We start from the raw sequence: 18,845 nt of genomic DNA, 5'->3' as shown, positions 1-18,845 counted from the left end.
TAGTTTTACATTTAGGTTAAAGAGTATTAATTTATTTTTATTGAAGGATTGAAACAATCTAACTTTATTTTTGATTTTTAATCTCTTTTAAAATTCCAAATAATTTTTTTACAATGATCAAAACAATTACCTTTGCAGCTTTAACTACCTACTAAAATATTTTTCTTCCTAATTATTTATTTGAGCAAATAAAAAAATTTTTTTTGGCTCAAGAAGTTTTACTTATTCCAACAAATTAATATTGCACGCTAAAATAATATAAAATGGGCATCAAATATTCAAGAGAAAAATTTTCTCAAGGTGAGAAAATTTTTTTCTCAGCTGAAGTAGATAGCGCTGCTTCCCTAAAGTATCTGAAAATCTTGATCAGATATAAAAATTTATTGTATCAAGTATTTATAATAATTTGAATTAAGAAAAAATTACTTCCACCAAGAATAAAATTTCAAGAAAAATTTTTACTTCGGGCAACACAACTTCGGTCTTCCTTCAGGCACCCGAAAATTTTCTTGAACCAAGAATTTTGTTCTCCAGTCAAGAAATTTTCCTTTCTGTGTAGTACAAACACGAAACATTCAACATTGAATTGACCTAATTGACGTTACCTAATCAAATTGGAAAGGTTAGGCCCACATTGAACGATTAAAATAATTTTTAAAAAATAACTGCTAATTACCAAAAAAGTACATGCATAAATTAAGTTAACTACAGCCTACTCGAAACCTGCGGAACACATTCATAGATCAAAAACATCAATAAAAAATTTCTAAGCCAATATAATTACACATTCATGTATTTCATAAAAACGAATACGAATATATGAAAAAAAAAAAATAAAAATGAGTGTAACTCTTGAAGCGAGCAAAGGTCAAACCTTATCGTCGCTGAGCTGTACAAAAACAGTCTCTGTCATCCTTCATGCTCAAGATGAACATCAACATTCAAAGTACTATTATTATATTTGTGATTATATATATATATATATATATATTTAATATGGATGTACTATAAAGTATGATACAACCAATGCTGGTGCTGATTTTGAAAGATTCAATGAATCCTCTATCTTATTTTATAACTGACAACGTCACTAAAAATGTGAATTATACTTTTACGAGCGTAAAAGTTCAATGACTATTTCGACGTAATATAAAATGAATATACACAGAAAAAAAAAAATTTATCAAAACAAAAAATTCTTGAATCAAGTAAAATTTACTTAAGATAGTTGTCATCATGGTACAATATTGTCAAAAAATTTATAATTTTCTGACGGTATGCCTTAACCACGACAACTATCTTAACCCAAGAAAAATTTGTTAGTTTAAAAATTTGTTTTACTGAAATCAAGAAAAATAAATTTTTTCAAAGTATTTTTTTGATTTAAGTAAACTTTTTTTTTCTGTTTAGAAAAACACTTCCTGCAAGTAATAATTTAAAAAAATTAGGTACTAAAAGCACACAGAGGATAAAATAATAAAACTCTTGACACTCAGGTGAACAAGGTGATGGTTGTGTGTATGAATTGTCTACAAATGCCGGGTGCTAGACTTTTTAAAATACACATAGCAGTTACTAACACTGCAGATAACGCACCAGATGTTTCCCTTCATGCTTAATAGTAGAAGTCTATGTCTTACATGTATACATAATATAACATAAAATATTCTTATGTGGCATAATGTCTGAATTGTACAAGCTAAGTATGTAAATTGCACACCCCCTAGCGCTGAGCGTCCGGGTGTGCAATTAAATGTAACGCTCACTGTATCCAAGCTCAAACTTAGAGAATAAAATTTCGTTAGCTGGTATTTAGTGGATGTTCGTGTTATTTTAGTGAGATAGTGAAAAAACTGTTGCATGAGTGTATGTAGAAGCAATTGTTATTGTTTTGTAGATATATTGTGTGTGGATGTGGATATACGTATGAATGTGAGTCGGTTACTATCATTATTAAAGATTGTAAATTATCACAAGGACGTTTGGGTAAAAAAGATTAGGATATCCTAGGCCATATATATCCGATATGACATAACACCAAATCAGCATGCGTAAGTTTGCTATCGTTACTATATACTACGTATGTACTATAATCAGAAGTGTATCGTGTATTGCTATGATAGCTTCTTAAGTAGAAAATAGAGATAGCGACAATCGGGCAAGTCCATTCATCCCGTATTATAAAGATATGCTTAATCTCTGCATCACCTTATTTATATTACACATTTCATTAACTTCACACTTTTTAGCTTTTAGTAATTAATCGCTTCTGTGATGTCATGCACTTGAAATCGCTTTATTTCTCAGGCCAGCTGTTGTAATTTTGATTAATGTTTACTTTTTTTTTTTTTTGGTTTTGAAGAATTGAAGAATTTTCGTTGATTAAAATTACTTAAATCAGACTTGCAAAATTAATAATACATTGCATCGTAAATTTAGTTGCCAAAAACAGAATTATGAGCTTAAGTTATTTATCCTTAATTATAAATTATAATTATTAGTTCTCATTAAATTGCTGCATTTTTTTTTTAACAATTTATTAGAACACACTAATGTTCTCATAAAAAAATCGTCTTAAAAAAGTCCTATGTTTAAGATCTTAAACGTGACACAAACCAAAACTATTTTAAAACGCAAAAAAAAAATTCCGAGAGCAGATTTTTGACATTTGCAATATTTTTGAGTGCGCTTTTTTTAAATTAATTTTGAAATTATTTAAAAATTATCACCCGACAATTTCAGACTTTTTAAAGACGCTCCGTTTTAATTTTCTGCGGCTCTGTTGCTGTGAGCTCATCTTAGAATAGTTTAGAAATTTATTATCAAATCAACTTCTAAAAAAATTGATAAATTTTGATACTACTTATTATTTAAGGAATTTTTTATAAGTTAAGATATAAAAAAAATGATTTCCATCTTTTTCTCTCTTTCTTGCACTCAAAATAGCGAATTTATTTTATAATACTATAAATTAATTTTTTTTTTAATAAACGAAAATTTCAAAATGGCTTTAGAGAAAAATTCTTAAACTGAGAAATCTTACTTGATTTAAGAATTTTTTCCTTTAATTAAATTCATTTTTTTTTTTTTTTCAGTCAACTAATTCATTAAAAGCACATTTTATTCGCCAGTAACATCTTAATTTATTTTATTCAATTTTTGGTTCAAAAATAAAAAACAAAAATAAAATTGGATCAATTATTAAATAAATAGTATTTATCTTTAAATTGATCTTTTATTACTTTTAAAATAATTTTAATTATTTCTCGACAGCATTAATCGATCATAATTAATTTTTAATTGCTACCGATGCTTTAATTAAGAACAAAACTATTATTAAATTAAATATAAATAATAATGACTTAATCGGAGTGCGAAACAATTTATTTTTAAAACTAAAACTGTGGTAATAAATTGTCGGCTTTTGGTTAAACGTATTTAATACAAAAAAAAAAAAAAAAAAAAAAAAAAAAAAAAAAAAACAGACGGAGAAATAAATGAAGAAAAAAGAGGGACATGGTCCAGAGTTCATTATGGATCATTGCTACTGACTCTCATCGTTTTTACATCATTATTAAATATATATTAACAATAATAATATATTTATATTTTATTGTCTTCAAACTTGCGATATTGTGACGTTAAACTTAAATAATTTTTTTAACCACATTTTATTTATTAAAAAAATAATTATAATAATATTCTTTAGTGCAGAGAAAGTTTATGCTCATGCACAACGATGCTGAAGCTGAAGACGAAAGAAGTTTAGATAAGCAAGTTTAAAATTTTAAAAAGTTCATTAAACAATTCTCGGTGACCCGTACTCCCCTCGTGTTATTTTTCTCGCGTAATTAATATATTTATTCTCAAGATGTTGTTTATAATTATTAATTTAATTATTTTAATAAAATATTTTTTACTCAAATTTGTTATTCAGTAAAATGTGGAACAAATTTTTTTGGATTGAAAAAAAAAATTTGATTACAATCAGAGACAAGTTGTCAAGAGATAAAAAATTTTCGATTTAAATTTCACACCACATTTAAATAAAAAAATTTTATACAAAAAACTAAGAAGTTAATTTTTAAAAATTCTTCACTTCTAATTTTTTTACAAACAAATCTTCAAAATATTGTGATGAGTTTTTTTATATCGATTATTTTTTTTAAATAATCAAATTAATTTTTTTTTTTATTTAACAGAATTTTTTTACGCTGTAGTAGAAACATATGTGACAAATAAAAATATTTTGAAATTATACTCTGACTATTCTGAATCCTAAGGGACATATTTATTATTGTTATGGCTAATACGCAGTAAAAGATATTTATTTTTATCGTAAAAACATCAAAACAAGTCCCGAGGGATTTAAAGTATAAGCTCGCACGTGTTAAGGGTTAAAACAAAATTTAAAGAAAATTCATGTGTCTTTCAGGCGCCACCATCTGCAGATTAGTAAAATTATTTTCTACGAAGGTACAAAAGTCCTTAATTTTATTTTCCTAGCCGGGTTAAAATTTTATAATAATTAAAATTTTTTTTTGTATAAAAATGGAGCCATTAATTTTTTACATAACAGATAAAAATATATTTTATACTATTAAACGCTCCGACAAATCCGGTAGTTTAATTATATTTTAATAGTTTAATAAAATTTGTTAGACTTTTAAAAAGTAGTCTACTATCTTGGCCAAATTGATGGCTTTTTGAGTAGCGACTGACAATTTCTTCTGTATCTAACCAGAATATGAAAAGTAATATACATAAAATAAAAGAAACAGACATTATTATTGTACAAACCAGAAGAAAAAATAGGCAGTAAAAGTTTATGGTTTATACACAGACCAGACACTCAGTCGCTTCTTTCTTGATTTCTCCGTAATCTTTAGACCTTTCTTGTTCTTGTGTAGCATGTTTAGAGTCAAGAGGGTTAATCTCTATTTTTTACCGCACAAGAGGGCTAAGTGCATAGTGACATTTTTCTAGAAATATTTTATTATTTATCTATTTTTTTACGCGTCAAATTTATGGATTGTAAATTGCACGCCTCAAAAAGCTTGGACTGTACTCTATTATGATTTAGAATTTTTTTATCACTTTAAATTAAGTGTCTGAGTACTAGCAACAATGACAATTTTAAATTTGCCGTCGCTTCGAAATACTTATTTCCCATTTGAAAAATGACGAAATTTTTTTTTAATTTTGGAATTTTGTAACTCGACAACCAATCGACGTCTAAGGATAATTGAGGCATATTTTTGTAGGATATTAGACGTTCTATAAAAAAATCTTAATGAAGATTTCCGTAAGTCGTGCCGTTTTAAAGATATTGAACCTCAAAAATTAACTTTTTAAAAATCATTAAATTATTCACTTACGGGATAAAATAAATCAACATTATTTTATTTTATGCAAATGTAATTAAAAAAAAAAAAAAAAAAAAAAACTAATTTAAACGAACAAATCTAAACCCAAGAGGTCATTTTGTAAAATTAAATATAGTAAAAAAAATTTTGAACCAATAAAATTTTATCTCAAGAATTTTTTTGGTGATTTAAAAAAAAAGTAATTGATTTTTTGAAACATTATCAATAATATGTTACCTTATAAGTGACCTTACTTAACAATAAGACTTTTCTCACGCCCGATTAATTCAGGGGTTAAGAAAAACGAATTTTTGAAGTTAATTTCAGCCTCCGTAGAAGATTTATTTTTTTTTTTTTTTTTTTTTTTTTTTTATTTAAAACGAGAGACAAATTTATTCTGGCTTTAACTTCGTTTCTAAATGCAACGTGAGTTCGGTTTTGGTCTATTAGTTCTTGTGCTATCTACATATGACATATACGTTTACATATTAGTGTTAAGTGTTAAGGATCGGGGCAATAGTCTAATAAATCTACCGCGAACAAACGTAACACAGGCTTTACAGCGTAACACGAGAAACGCAGCGGGTAGTCGTATTTTTTTTCTCATTCTATCGAGTGTAACAAGTGCATAAGAGCTCAAATTGCCTTATATTATTATAATTTAAAATTTTTGTTCCTCAGTTTTGAGACTAGCGCTTCTGATGATTTTTTTGACAGTTCAGATATTTTTGGAGTCTCGATTTACGAAAAAATTCTCAATACAAAGTCTCAGCACACAGTCAAAAATTTAAAAATATTTTAACGTAAAATTTGGATAAAACAAATTTGGGTATTTTTTTAGCGCAAAACTTGACTAGGAATTTCAAATTTGAACTTTAAATAATTTATTTTAATTTTTAAAAAATTATTTTTCGAATTAATTATCATTTTTTTTATAAATAAAATTTTTATAGCAATTTTTAAATGATAAGAACTTAATTTTAATGTAAAAATAAACAGTTTACAAGCGATAACGTTTGCAAATCTCAATATAAATATAAATTAAATATATAGACGTTTCACAGATTATTTAAAAAAAAAAATAAAGATAATTAAAAAAAAAAAAAAAAAAAAAAAACTTGTGAAATATTAAAAAAATGATGAGCATAATAATATTTTATCACATCAGTAATTTATTATTTTTTTTTTTTGCATGTTGTATCTTAAACTTAAAATATCACTGATACATGAATATTGCGATGATTAATATCATAAATTTGAAGAGTGAATCTCGGTTGATGTATTCGTAAACAGCCCGAGTCAGTAAATATTAACTCGAATAAAATAAAGATGAAAATGAGGCCAAAGAAGTACTGTCCATAAATCAGTCATCTTGGGTCAAAGGTCGCGAGGGGACGCGCTGGCTCGAGGCTCTGCTCGGCTACTCTTCTCACCCTCACTAGACCAGACGATTTTATTATAAAAAGAGGGTAATAAATTGGTGGTCATTTCTTACCGGTTCAAGTCCCGAGTCACTACTAAATTTATAATTAATAAGAACAAAAAGGAAAAACAATTTTTTGTCGTTTTTTTTACTGATAAGTCCGAACTCTTGTTAATTTATTGATGAGTTGTTTTTTTTTTTTTTTAGTGAGTCGAAATTAAGAGATAAATTTACATATCAAGTATCGAGAAGATATTTATGAAAATAATTATTCAAAGGGACAGAATAGAAAAAATGTTTGAAAATATAAGATAAAAATTATGTGTGCAAGTTAATGTCACAATTATTGATTAGATAAATAATGTAAATAGACATTGCTTTTATTTATTTTTTTTTTTTAATTAAATATTGAATCTTCTAAAATTTTATATTGATAAAAAATGAATTTGATTTAAGAGAAAAAATTCTTGAGCCAAAAATTTCTTAGTTCAAAATATTTTTTATTTAATTTAAAGCAACAAAATTTTTCTCTTGATTGAAATTGATTTTTCTATTAATATATTTTCAGAAAAATAATATAATTGTAAATGAAAAATATTTATGCACGGATTAGAAAAAAAAAAATATAGGTTTTAGCGAAAGAAAATATTAAAGTTTTCTTCTTGTCAATTTGGAGTGTCCAGTAAACTAACGTCGGCATTTTTCTGAAGGGATTAAGTCGTTTTGTCATTATTTTTCTGTTATAGTTAAAAAAAACAAGCAAATAAGTCAAATGTTTGTCGAAAAATCAGAAAATCATGGACAAATATTTTTTTGACCATTGTTTATATTTATAAATAAATATATTATGTTTCTTTTGAAGGTAGTGTAAGTCAAACTGCTTATTAAGAGGGATAAGAATAAGGTGTTAAAAAAAAACAGGAGAATTTTCATCAATTAAAAGACTCGACGAATAATTAAAGTATAAATTTTTGAAAATAAAGTAATTTTTAAATTACACTATAAAAAAATTGAGTAAATTTTCCTGAGTCAATTTTTTTTGAAAAATATAATTAATATTTACAAACTTAAATTTTAGATTAATTTTTTTAACTAATAATTTAGCAAATAAAATTTTTTTATTTTAAAAACACCATTTTCCGAGTGATAGGGATGAAAATTTATTCCAAACTCACTTCTAATTTTTTCATAAAAATATCTATTTTAAAGCAGAGGAATTTTAATATTCTTATTTGTAAAAATATTCGAAGAATTTTCAATGAACTAAACAATAACCATAACAAAAATGATACGTACAAGCATAAGTTACTTATGAATGAAAGAATCTAATTGAATGGACCGAAATAAGAGACGCAAATATAAAATAAAAAAAAAAAATTAAAATATAACCAAAAACAAAACAGCCCAAGAATGAATGAATATATGAGGTGATATATGTGTATATATGAGTGGAAGTGTTATGAAAGAGAGTGCGTGAAACTAAAGACTACCTGAAAGATCGTTCGCCGAAAGATTGTGTACCAAACACTGGAGCCAAAGGGGCTAGTGTTTGCGCCTCAGCTTTACGGCGGGCTTTCATCTATATATATATATATGTACATATATGTCACGTGTTTTATATATATATATATATATATATATATATATATATATATATATATATATATATATATATATATATATATATATATAAATATAATAATATAATACACACTTTTATTTTCGAGCTCTTCTGCTCTTTTTATTCAAGTCCGTCACTTTCTCTCTCTTTTTTCCTTAACTGCCAGAGACTCTGACGTCACATCCTGAGCAGGCGGACATCCGGTTTTTACTCGCACCGGACTGGTCGAAGTGATAACAAAATCTAGTACTCATAAAATCACAATAATTGTAAACAAAATTATTTCATAGAATTTTTTTAAAGGGATTTCATCAATTTTTTTAAAAATTGTGTGACTAATCTTAAAGATGTGGTCATGGTACAATATTATCAAAAAATTAGCGATTATACGGACCGCAAAAGTGTATGAGCTGGTAGCTAAATAATCCATAATTTTTACGCAAGATTTTACCTGTGGAGACGCAACCCATACAATTGTTTCTGTCCGACTCCGTAGATATATACTTTTTCATAAATTGTTGAACTTTAATTCGTTATTTATAAATAATTAGACGGTCAAAAATTGTTTTTTATTTTTTTTTTTTAAATTCACAACAAATATTTTAAAAGACTTTCAGTTTTTTAAAAGCTTCTGATAGTTAGTTTTACTTTTTTAAACTATAATTTATTTAAAATATTTTTGGTATAATTAAACGCTAGAAGCGTTAAATTGTAATTTTTTACTTAATTAAAATTTTTAAAAAGGCCAATATTTAATGCAATTATTTAAAAAAAAAAAAAAAAAATTTTTTTTTAATTTTTTATGATATTATGTGGATTATAATGCTTTTAAAAATTTTAGTAAATAAAAAGATGAGATGTAAAATGAAGATACACTAAAACTAAATACTAAATAAAAGTTTGTTTGTATCCTCACGCTTACTATCCGCCTATTTTCCTTTTATTTCAGAGTGTCGTAAATTCGTAATCCCGTGCAACAAAGTACCGCCAGTAAAATAATAACGAGACAGATATTTGTTTTAGTCCTTTCTGAGGGTTTCCTTGTTTCTCCCGTACATTCTATACTCTAAGGAGCTCTTTCTACTTATTTTCTTTTTCCTTTTTTTCAAGTACATAAAACCGCAACTTTTACATAAGATATATTATAACACTACAATAGTCTTTTCTTAAGTCCTAAACGGTCTTTTTTTACCACCTGTACTTTTTATGCTTAAAAATTTTAATGTAAAAATGATACTTTTTTTTTTCTAGCTTAATCCTAATTCCTTAAAATTTTTTAATGATGATATTTCTTGAATTAAAGCCGGTAATAATTACATCAATAGCGTTTTAAAATAATAAACTAAAAAATTTTTTTTAAATAAACTAAGAAATTTTAAATTAAAATTTCGAGAGATAGTATTGAAGATACAATAGACCTTTTTTTGTAAGAAATATTATTTGGAGACGATTAAACTTTTATGTAATCAATAATCATACCTGTAGTGTTAATAATCTCCATTTAACACATACATTTAAACCGATCGAAAAAAATTAAAAAAGTATTAACGAAAGCAGTTCAGTGAGTAGTGTACAGATGGCATCAGTTCGCGGAAATTACTAATGTTTTGTTTACTCCATTCAAAGTATCCAATATACATTCTGTGTATACAATACATATATTAAATTTACGCAGTAAATCTAAGTACACTCTTACGCAAGATTGTAATTAAATTTTTTTAATTAATTCGCATGTAAACTACAACTTCAAACTTTTCTAAACACCAAATAATTTTCTGGATATATAAAAAAAAATTTCCGTAAAAATTTTGGCCCTTAACATTAAGTAAGATTTTTTAAATTCAATAATTTTCAATTTTTTTTATTATTTTCGCTATTTTTCCACAAAAATTTCGATAAAAATGCTAAAAAAAAAAAAATTTTCCGGTCAATTTAAATCAAATAAATTTTTTTAACTATTTATCCCTAAAAATTTCGATAAAAATACTAAAAAAAATTTTTCCAGTTAATTTAAATCAAATAAATTTTTTGGATAAAAAATTTTTCAAGTAAATTTTTCTACCATCGTAACTATTTATCCCTTTGCAATTAATTGAATAATAAATTCAATTTAACACTACCCCAGCTTACAAATGTGAATAATTGAAAAAAGTTTAACAAAGGTAAAATAAGTAACAAGTAATAATGAAATAAAGTATTAAATCAAAGCAATAAAAAATTGAAAATAGCTCATAGCTCCGCTGTATTAATTGCTAAATGAAGAAATTTTATTGCAATGATTGTATGCAGCATGTAGTAGGCATAATAATATATTGTATATAGAATTTAGTAGCGCACACATATGAGAAGTAAGACCCGAAGTAGAGGTAAATTCTGATTGACTTTACATCGTCTCTATGTATGTGTATATATATTATATAGAACAATCAACCTCAACTGGCTCGACATTTCCTTATGGAACTCATAAAATAAAATATCAAGGTTTAACTCTACGATATAGTTATAGTTTGCCCTCTAAGTTCACCAGTGCCTCTCATCTTATTGTTTGATTTTTCCTAGAGCTCTGATAACCAGAGAGATGATGAATAATAAATATATATCTCTGTAAAAAATATTTTGACAGACAGATAAAAAATATTTAAAATAGTAGTAAGCCAGTATGTCATACTCGGAGTTTTTAACGATAAATAAACACATATGGAAAGTGAATGAGTGAAACTATTGGTTGGGGGCGTATAGGGGCGGCTTACAATGCCCATGAGGTTTTGAAAAAATCTACCAGATAATTTGAATAATCGTAGACGAACATCTTCACTGACACGACACTTGAAAACGTATCTGAGCTTCGAAAGATTAATTGGCTGTTAAACGCCCAGCAATTCCTTATGTCCAAGCAAAGTCAAGCAACATGTGGATTCTTTCAAACAATCACTCAATTCATATTCATATTTTTGGTGGAGTTTTTCTATTGAGAAAATTAACAGTAAAGTTAATTTTTTTATTAATTTGAATAAAGAATTTTTTCCATTGCACTTTTTTAAACTACGATTTACATTTAATAATTAATGTAAAAATTTCCAAGTGCAATAGTTAAAAAATAATTAACGTCGGAACTCGAGTACTTTTTTTTACTGATAAGAAAAAAATAAATTTTTCCCAGGCGAATAAACGAGAGCGGAAGCAAAAAACAAGTTTGCGTGGGTCGTGGGTTCGCGGACCGGCTCGAGTAGTATAATAGTGAATATTTTTTTAAAAATATATATGTGTTTTATTTATGTTTAGGTATATGTGCATTTGAATGATGAGCAAAGCTCTTAGCTGCCCTTATGCGGGTTTGTTATCATTTGGAGAACAGACTGACTACTAATGCCCTCCCTCGAAGAGTCTCGCGATTATTTAAAAACAATGCTAATTATTCGAGTCGAGGACAACCGTTTAAAGTGTCTTTACCAAGTGGGTCGAATATTTATTGTTAATTTTAAATTATAAATTGTAACTGTAACGAACGGGGGAGTACATGAACAATTTAGAACTGCTAAACTTTTAAAAATTTATAAAACAATTTTTTATGAAGCTAAAGTGTTAAATTTCATAAGTTTTTATTTATACATTTTTTTTTGTAGTCAAATGAGTGGTGGCTGAAGAGGTAAATGACTCAATAAATAAAATAGTAAGAGCTGAGAGTAAGAGTAAAGAAATGCACCGTTTATCTGCACGTCCTTGGCTAATCTTTAGCCGTCAAAAGATTACAATATCACTAACAAGTTACTGTACACCAAAGATTACACTTGAATATAATTATAACAATCCAAAGCATCAATTAAATTTTTTTAGAAAAAAAAAATTCTTAAACTTTTAATTTTTTTTATTATTTTGATTTTTATCGGAGTGAATTTTTGTGTGAAAAAAAAAATTTTATGTAAATTTTTTCCTTTTTTCAAGCTTGAATTATAAATAAAGAATTAATTTTTTTTTTTAATTATTCAATGTATTTTTGCTTAATTATAATTGAACCGGTATCAGGCATTTTAATCCTCCGACAAAATATTATCCCAAAAAAAATATCCCTGAGACTAAATATCAAACAAAATCCATGATAAAAGGGCACAACACGGTAACAAGCTTATGTGTTGGTAATTTAATTATTTAAGATATTTTGTCGAAAGATAAAAAATCATGGAACCAATTGAACCAGGATTTTTAATAAAAATAATTTAAAACTAGATCTTTTGAACCAAAAAAGCTCAAATTTTTTTTTTCATAAATTTACAAGAGCTTGCTTGTTGAAATAAAATAAAAAATTAAGTCAAATTTGATTTAAAATCAAAATTTTTTCATAAAAAAAAAGTAGTTTTCTATTCATAGCCTAGAATATCATCAACATTGAATATATATTCCATATATTACAAGTTTTTTCCACTCTGCACTTCGACACAGGCCCGAATAACAACTTACAGTTAAATATATATGTATGTTTGCTATCGCCCAACAACCAACTAGCGATAACTACTAGTTGCATAGACAGTGACTCTCAATTTTTTATTTTACAAAATATTTTAATAAATAATTAATTTCAAATAAAAAATTTTCTCTTCATTAAAATAAAATGATCCAAAAATCCAAATGACTTTTTTTTTGTATACATTAATTAAGACGAAACAAAAATCACCTTCGAAAAAAAAAATATCAAAAGACACATGTATAAAAAATTACATAGAATATAATATATATGTTTACAATAAACTTGGCTGCGACTCACATATCGAAGATAAACGAAACCAACAAACTCAAAGCTGCATATTAATTAAATGTATATATTTATAGTATATAATAATTTATACACATGTATATATGAAGGTATTTGGTATGTTTAGCCGTAAAAGATCGTATTAAATGTCAGAAGCCTTTGAATGATGATCTTCAGTGATAAAACAATGAACTCATTCATTAAAACTATTTTATTCATTATTTATTACACTTTATATTTAATTATGTAATTAAAAAATAACTAAAAATTTTTTATTTGAAATCACACTTAGAGAAATTGGATATTAATTTTATTGAATAAATATAAACATAATAATTTATTGCAAAAAAGTGTATTTGTTATGAATAATGAATGAATGGTGAAGAATTTTTGGAAAAAAAATCACAATGTTTGATAAAAATGTTTTTTTTTAATATTGTAGAATATTGTAATGATAATTATAAAGAAAAATAATAAAAAAATAAATAATAATATTTGTAAGATCACCTGAAGTAGCAGTAATAAACGAAGTTAAAAGACATACTGGCACGATTGCAGTATCTTAGCCATAATATGCGGAAGGCTGTATAATAGTACGACGATATCAGGTCCGAGATAACTCATATCGCAAAAGTCATAATGCTTTGCTAGGCTAACTAATATAAACTGTAATTCGTATATATTCATGTTATGTTATATGTATAATACTGCTAGAGATACTCACGAGAGCATGTGTATTTAGTGTTACCGTCCGTCATTAGCTAGTTCAATTAAATCTTTTTGTGTAAATAAAAAGTCTTAGAAAATTTATCAATTTTTTTTAAATTCTAATTATATTATAAATTTATAAAAATTGTTCATTTTTTATTTATTAAGAATTTTTTTTACTCAATAAGTTTGCAAACATTAATTAATAAAAATGATATGAAATTATCTTCTATCTTTTATGGTTGTAAAATTTTCAGTCGTTCAATTTTTGATGTCATTAAGTTGATAAATGTTAATTTTGATACAAAAAAAAAATCTGGAAAACGATTAACCCTGCTCTCTAAATCTGAAACAGTGAAAATCATTGGAAATTAGTGGTATATTCACTATTTCACAGTTATAAGTATACCACTTGGTATACTTATAACTGTAAAACAGTGAAATTCCACTGATTAATTTTAAGAGAGTGCAGGGCATCCCTGATAAAACTTCCCGCTAAGTACGAGCTCATAACGTTCAAGAAATATTATTAATTTCGGTTTTGAGCTTTTTGAGCTCAAAATCACAACTGTCCTATTTTTTTCTAAGTCTCCGAGCTTTTTTAAAAAAGCTCCTTTTCAGGTTTGTAACATACGATGTAGATTTTTTTTTCCAACCATACATGGATCATTCTTCATCAACAGTATCTCTCAAACCAATCAACCGATTTTAGGTTCATGACAGCTACTTGAAAGTTATTTCAAAGAAACAATTTTTTGAAAATTAAATTTTTGTGATTTCTCAAAATAGAGTGATTCGAATCGGTTCAAATTGTATTAAACATTGAAGTTAGATTAAACTTTTTCCCAATAACTTCCCAATTTTTTTTAACTTTCAATTTTCTTAGCAAAAAGTTAAAAATGTAATAATTAATTAAAATAAAAAGTAATTATAATTATGAAAAATAAATGAATAATTGTAATAAAAAAAAATTTTTGACAGGTCGATGACGTACGAATAAGCCAATATCAATATTATTATTTATGTGACATGTCGTAAAGTATGGAAATGACAAAATAAAAAAAGGAAAGTGTAAATATAGAGATAAAAGGGAATTGTACGGAATATAAATTATACATACGTGGGTTATTCCTGAAACTATGTAACGATTAATGTATTAGCCTGGACTATTATCATTCAAATTATGTAACACGCATTGCACTCGCATTTTTACTTATAAGGCAACTCGTACTTGAACTAAATACATTTTATAAAAAAAAACTAAATAATAACATTAACTTTAAATTTTGTTATTACGATTATTTTCAATGCTCAATTTATCCTTATTATTATTATTTTATTTTTATCAGTTATGACGAACAAAATTTACTATTCAACTGCATGTTCGAGGAACCCGGGAGTAATTATAAAGGTAAATTACTGTACGTTTAAAAGTACGCTAAAAAACACGCGACAATATTTAATTATTAAAAAATAATTAACAATAAATAATAATTTTCCTCAATAAATTTAAAATTGCTGGTTGAAAAATTTTAATTACAAAAATCAATTTTTCTATAATATTTCAAAAATTTTTATCTGTTAAATATTTATATTTATATATAGATATATAAAGTTTAAGTGAAGGCGGAGCAAAACGTGGATATGCCTTCTAATTCTTGACAGCGAATTGCTTCGCTTCCCACTAGCCGCCATTTTTCGAAGCATCTTTTTGTCTATCTTCATCCCGCGTTATCGCTTGCTAAATTTTAAAAAAATAAATCTTCAAACTTTTAAAAAGAAGAAATAAATAAAAATTTGCTAGATACTTTTTAAAATCATAAAAATGATCACGTTATAAAATTCTTGCGGCTATTTCTGTCCGAGGATGTGGTTTCGTAAAAAAATAATCTTGAAACATTTTCCGTAAAAAAAAAAAAAAAAAATTTAATATGTAAGATGATTTAATGGATTGTTTATATGAACCCTGACTTGTGCTCCAAATGACCTCGATCATCAGACCAATGTCCGCTGACTTGGCAATAGCTGATAATATTTCCTAGACGTTTTAAAAATAATTTATATTTATATTATCATCATTTTCTTATTTTATGCAAGTACTATCTTCCCGCTTTTATTTCTTCGGTAATAAACTTACTAATTAATGTTAATGCATCATGTGTTTATGATTTTTTTAATTAAAAAAAAATATTGTGGATTAAAATGATTCAATAGTCTAAATAATTATTGCAAGAACCAAATATTTAGACTTAAAAAGTGACTAAGTGAATGTTAAAAAAAATAAAATAAGTAGCGAGGATAAAGAATATAAATGTGACGTGTCGTTATAACGTTCTAGATATTCATAATAATAAATGGACGTCAGTAGCAAAAGGCAGTATAATGACGACCCTGACGGAAAATTACGTTTCAATATTTATTTATTTATTTATTTATTGTTATTGGTGAAGAAATAATTGTAATAATTACTTTCACGACATTTTTTTGCCTGAGGAAAATTTTTTATGTAAATTTTATAAACTGTTCTTGAATGAAAAATAAATTTTATGACCAGCACAATATAAAGGCTTTACAATCTCTTTCTAGAGGTTAGTTGGGTTAAGATCATTTTTGCAGAAGAACTTTACGATACACTTATAAAAAAATTATTCAATAAAAAAAATTTTGGAGTGATTTTAATAAACCAGAAAAATTATTAAATTACAATAATAAAAAATTTGACTTTAGTCAAGAGAAAAAAATCTTTAACTAAGCAAATGAATTTGATGATCGTGAGTAAAGTTTAAAAATTCTTAAGCCAATAAATTTTTTTTAATTAATGCATCAGTTAATTCAAGACAAAATTTATTCCAAAATTTTTTTTTGATTAAAAATTTTATTTTTCTTTAATTATTCTTCTACTGAAAGAAGAACGATTCTTTGCTGTAAAAATAATATTCTTCAAAAAATAATTATTAAAAACCAAAATTATTACAAAAGAAGTAACATATTTCAGAGTGAAGAAAATTGTCTTGCCTTGAAAATTTCTTCTCACTCCAAAATTACTTCAGTCTTATTTAAAAAATTTTTTTGATTTGTCTAAACTTTTTGAATTGATGGAAAAAAAAATTATATTGAATTTCACTATATAAATTTAAGAATTTCTTGTTTCTAAAATTTATAAAAAAAATAAGTCCCTAAATAAATTTTTTATTAAATGTCTGCGTACAGATTCACTAAAATTAAGTATTTAAAAATTTTATCCAATAAATTTCCTTACAAAAAAAAAAATTTCTGACTTGAATTCTTCAATTAAAAAAAAACTCATTTTTATTTCATCGTCCCAAACCATTCCGCCATTTACTAGTACCTCAAAAAAATATAAAAAGGTTCCCAAAACCATAAAAAAAAATTCCAACCATAAAATAAAAATATGCACAATAAAATTACAAATGAGATTATAAAGTTATGTGTTTATCGCTCATGTACAGGGGCGGCGTTATCACTATTGATATCCAACATATATACATCGACGACAAACGGCCCCTGGTCTCCAGTAAGTCGCGGACCACCGGGCCAGTGAGTTAATTAACAACAATAATCAATAATAAATAATAAATAATAAATAACAAATAAAAAAAAATCCCCCTCAATTTAGTCACTCAAAAAAGAAAAATAAAAGCGCGGATTTAAAAAAAAAATAAAATAAATTACCAAATTCTTTGACTTGATACTTGGTGACATCTGGCGTGAGATTGTCTTTGCATCTTCGTCTCTTCATTTTAACTTCAATTTTAAAATAAAATCCACTTATAGATTATTTTTATTAAAATTTATTTACACTCGATTTATTTTAATTTATAAAACAATAACTAGCGAGGAATAAATGGATGAATGTTTGTTCTGAGAGTAAGAATAATTGTAAGCAACTGTGTAAATAATTCGGAGGTGCGTGGATAGTAGTCGTAGAGAAGAAATAAATGTTCGCGGTCATACAAATATAAAAATAAAAATTAATAAAGTGGTGCTAGCTTTTTATTTATATTTTATTGTGGATATTACTGTTGCATGAATGTATTGAGAGAAAATTGAATGTATGAAATGATTTGGTTCTATATTGTACAATAACTACACTGGATATAATATTGCATTGCACTGCACTACTCACTATACGATATGAGTACTACTCTATGCATACGACACTAGTGCCGTGCAGAAACCACTAAAGACTTGGTTTAGTTACTTCACTTACGTTAAGAATAATATGCAACTGAGTAAGCGCGTGCATGATGTGAGTAAGGGAGCGAGCGAACTCCTCACTGCGTAAATGTGTGTGTGAGTATGTGTGCTATAATAATAATAATAATAATAATAATAATAATAATAATAATAATAATAATATATATGTTGTGTTGTGAGTAAGTGAGTGAGTAAATGCAGCAAGAAAAAGAAACAACCAATTGCCAAGAGTTTGAGGGCAATGAAAATTGCGAATATGCTAGAATCGAGAGGGGCATATGTCGAATAGACTCACACTAGTGACCTAGGAGTGGGAGTACAGTTCAATAAATAAATATTTATATATATATATATATATATATATATATATATATATATATATATATATATATATATATATATATATATATATATATATATATCAAATATATTTATAAAATTTGTAGAAGAAGAAACTTTCCATAGAAAAAATATTACTCTTTTTTTTTTAAGGTAGTTGTCGTAGTCAAGGCATACCGTCAGGAAGTTCTAAATTTTTGTAGACTTATTAAAGACATGATGATACAACTATCCTAAAAATTTGAAATCGATTGACCACGCTTCTAGTTTTTAATTATACCAAAAAAATTTTGAATAAATTATAGTTTAAAAAAGTAAAAAAATGCGGCTTGATAATAAATCGATCTAAAAATTATAAAATAATTTTGAATGATTTTCAATGAATTTAAAATAAGAAGAGTGATTAAGGTAGTTGTCGTGATT

The 18,845-nt window shown here is 25.9% G+C and overlaps 1 protein-coding gene and 1 long non-coding RNA gene across 4 annotated transcripts in view; one reads left to right on the top strand and one right to left on the bottom strand.

The window, feature by feature from the left end:
- LOC141534002 (uncharacterized) overlaps window positions 1–17,893 on the bottom strand; it is a 44,863-nt gene extending 26,970 nt beyond the window's left edge. For 2 of the 3 annotated variants that reach the window (XM_074253135.1, XM_074253137.1), the window contains exon 1: window positions 17,559–17,770. In XM_074253135.1, the coding sequence (XP_074109236.1) occupies window positions 17,559–17,625 (67 nt within the window). In that variant the 5' untranslated portion in view covers window positions 17,626–17,770. Of the gene's footprint in view, window positions 1–17,558 lie in introns of all 3 variants that reach the window. The other variant, XM_074253136.1, reaches the window with a different exon arrangement.
- LOC141534939 (uncharacterized) lies at window positions 13,681–15,120 on the top strand. The gene is made up of 3 exons (XR_012480512.1): window positions 13,681–14,486; window positions 14,578–14,766; window positions 14,847–15,120. It is a non-coding gene; the product is annotated as an uncharacterized LOC141534939 (long non-coding RNA).
- Window positions 17,894–18,845: the final 952 nt, after the last annotated feature.

This window comes from Cotesia typhae, unplaced genomic scaffold, assembly GCF_013202065.1.
Source record: "Cotesia typhae breed Kobodo isofemale line unplaced genomic scaffold, CoteBio_Ctyphae scaffold_13, whole genome shotgun sequence".
Lineage (NCBI taxonomy): Eukaryota > Metazoa > Arthropoda > Insecta > Hymenoptera > Braconidae > Cotesia > Cotesia typhae.
The sequence above is the reverse complement of the archived record's forward strand: the minus strand, read 5'-3'. Positions and strand labels throughout refer to the sequence as shown.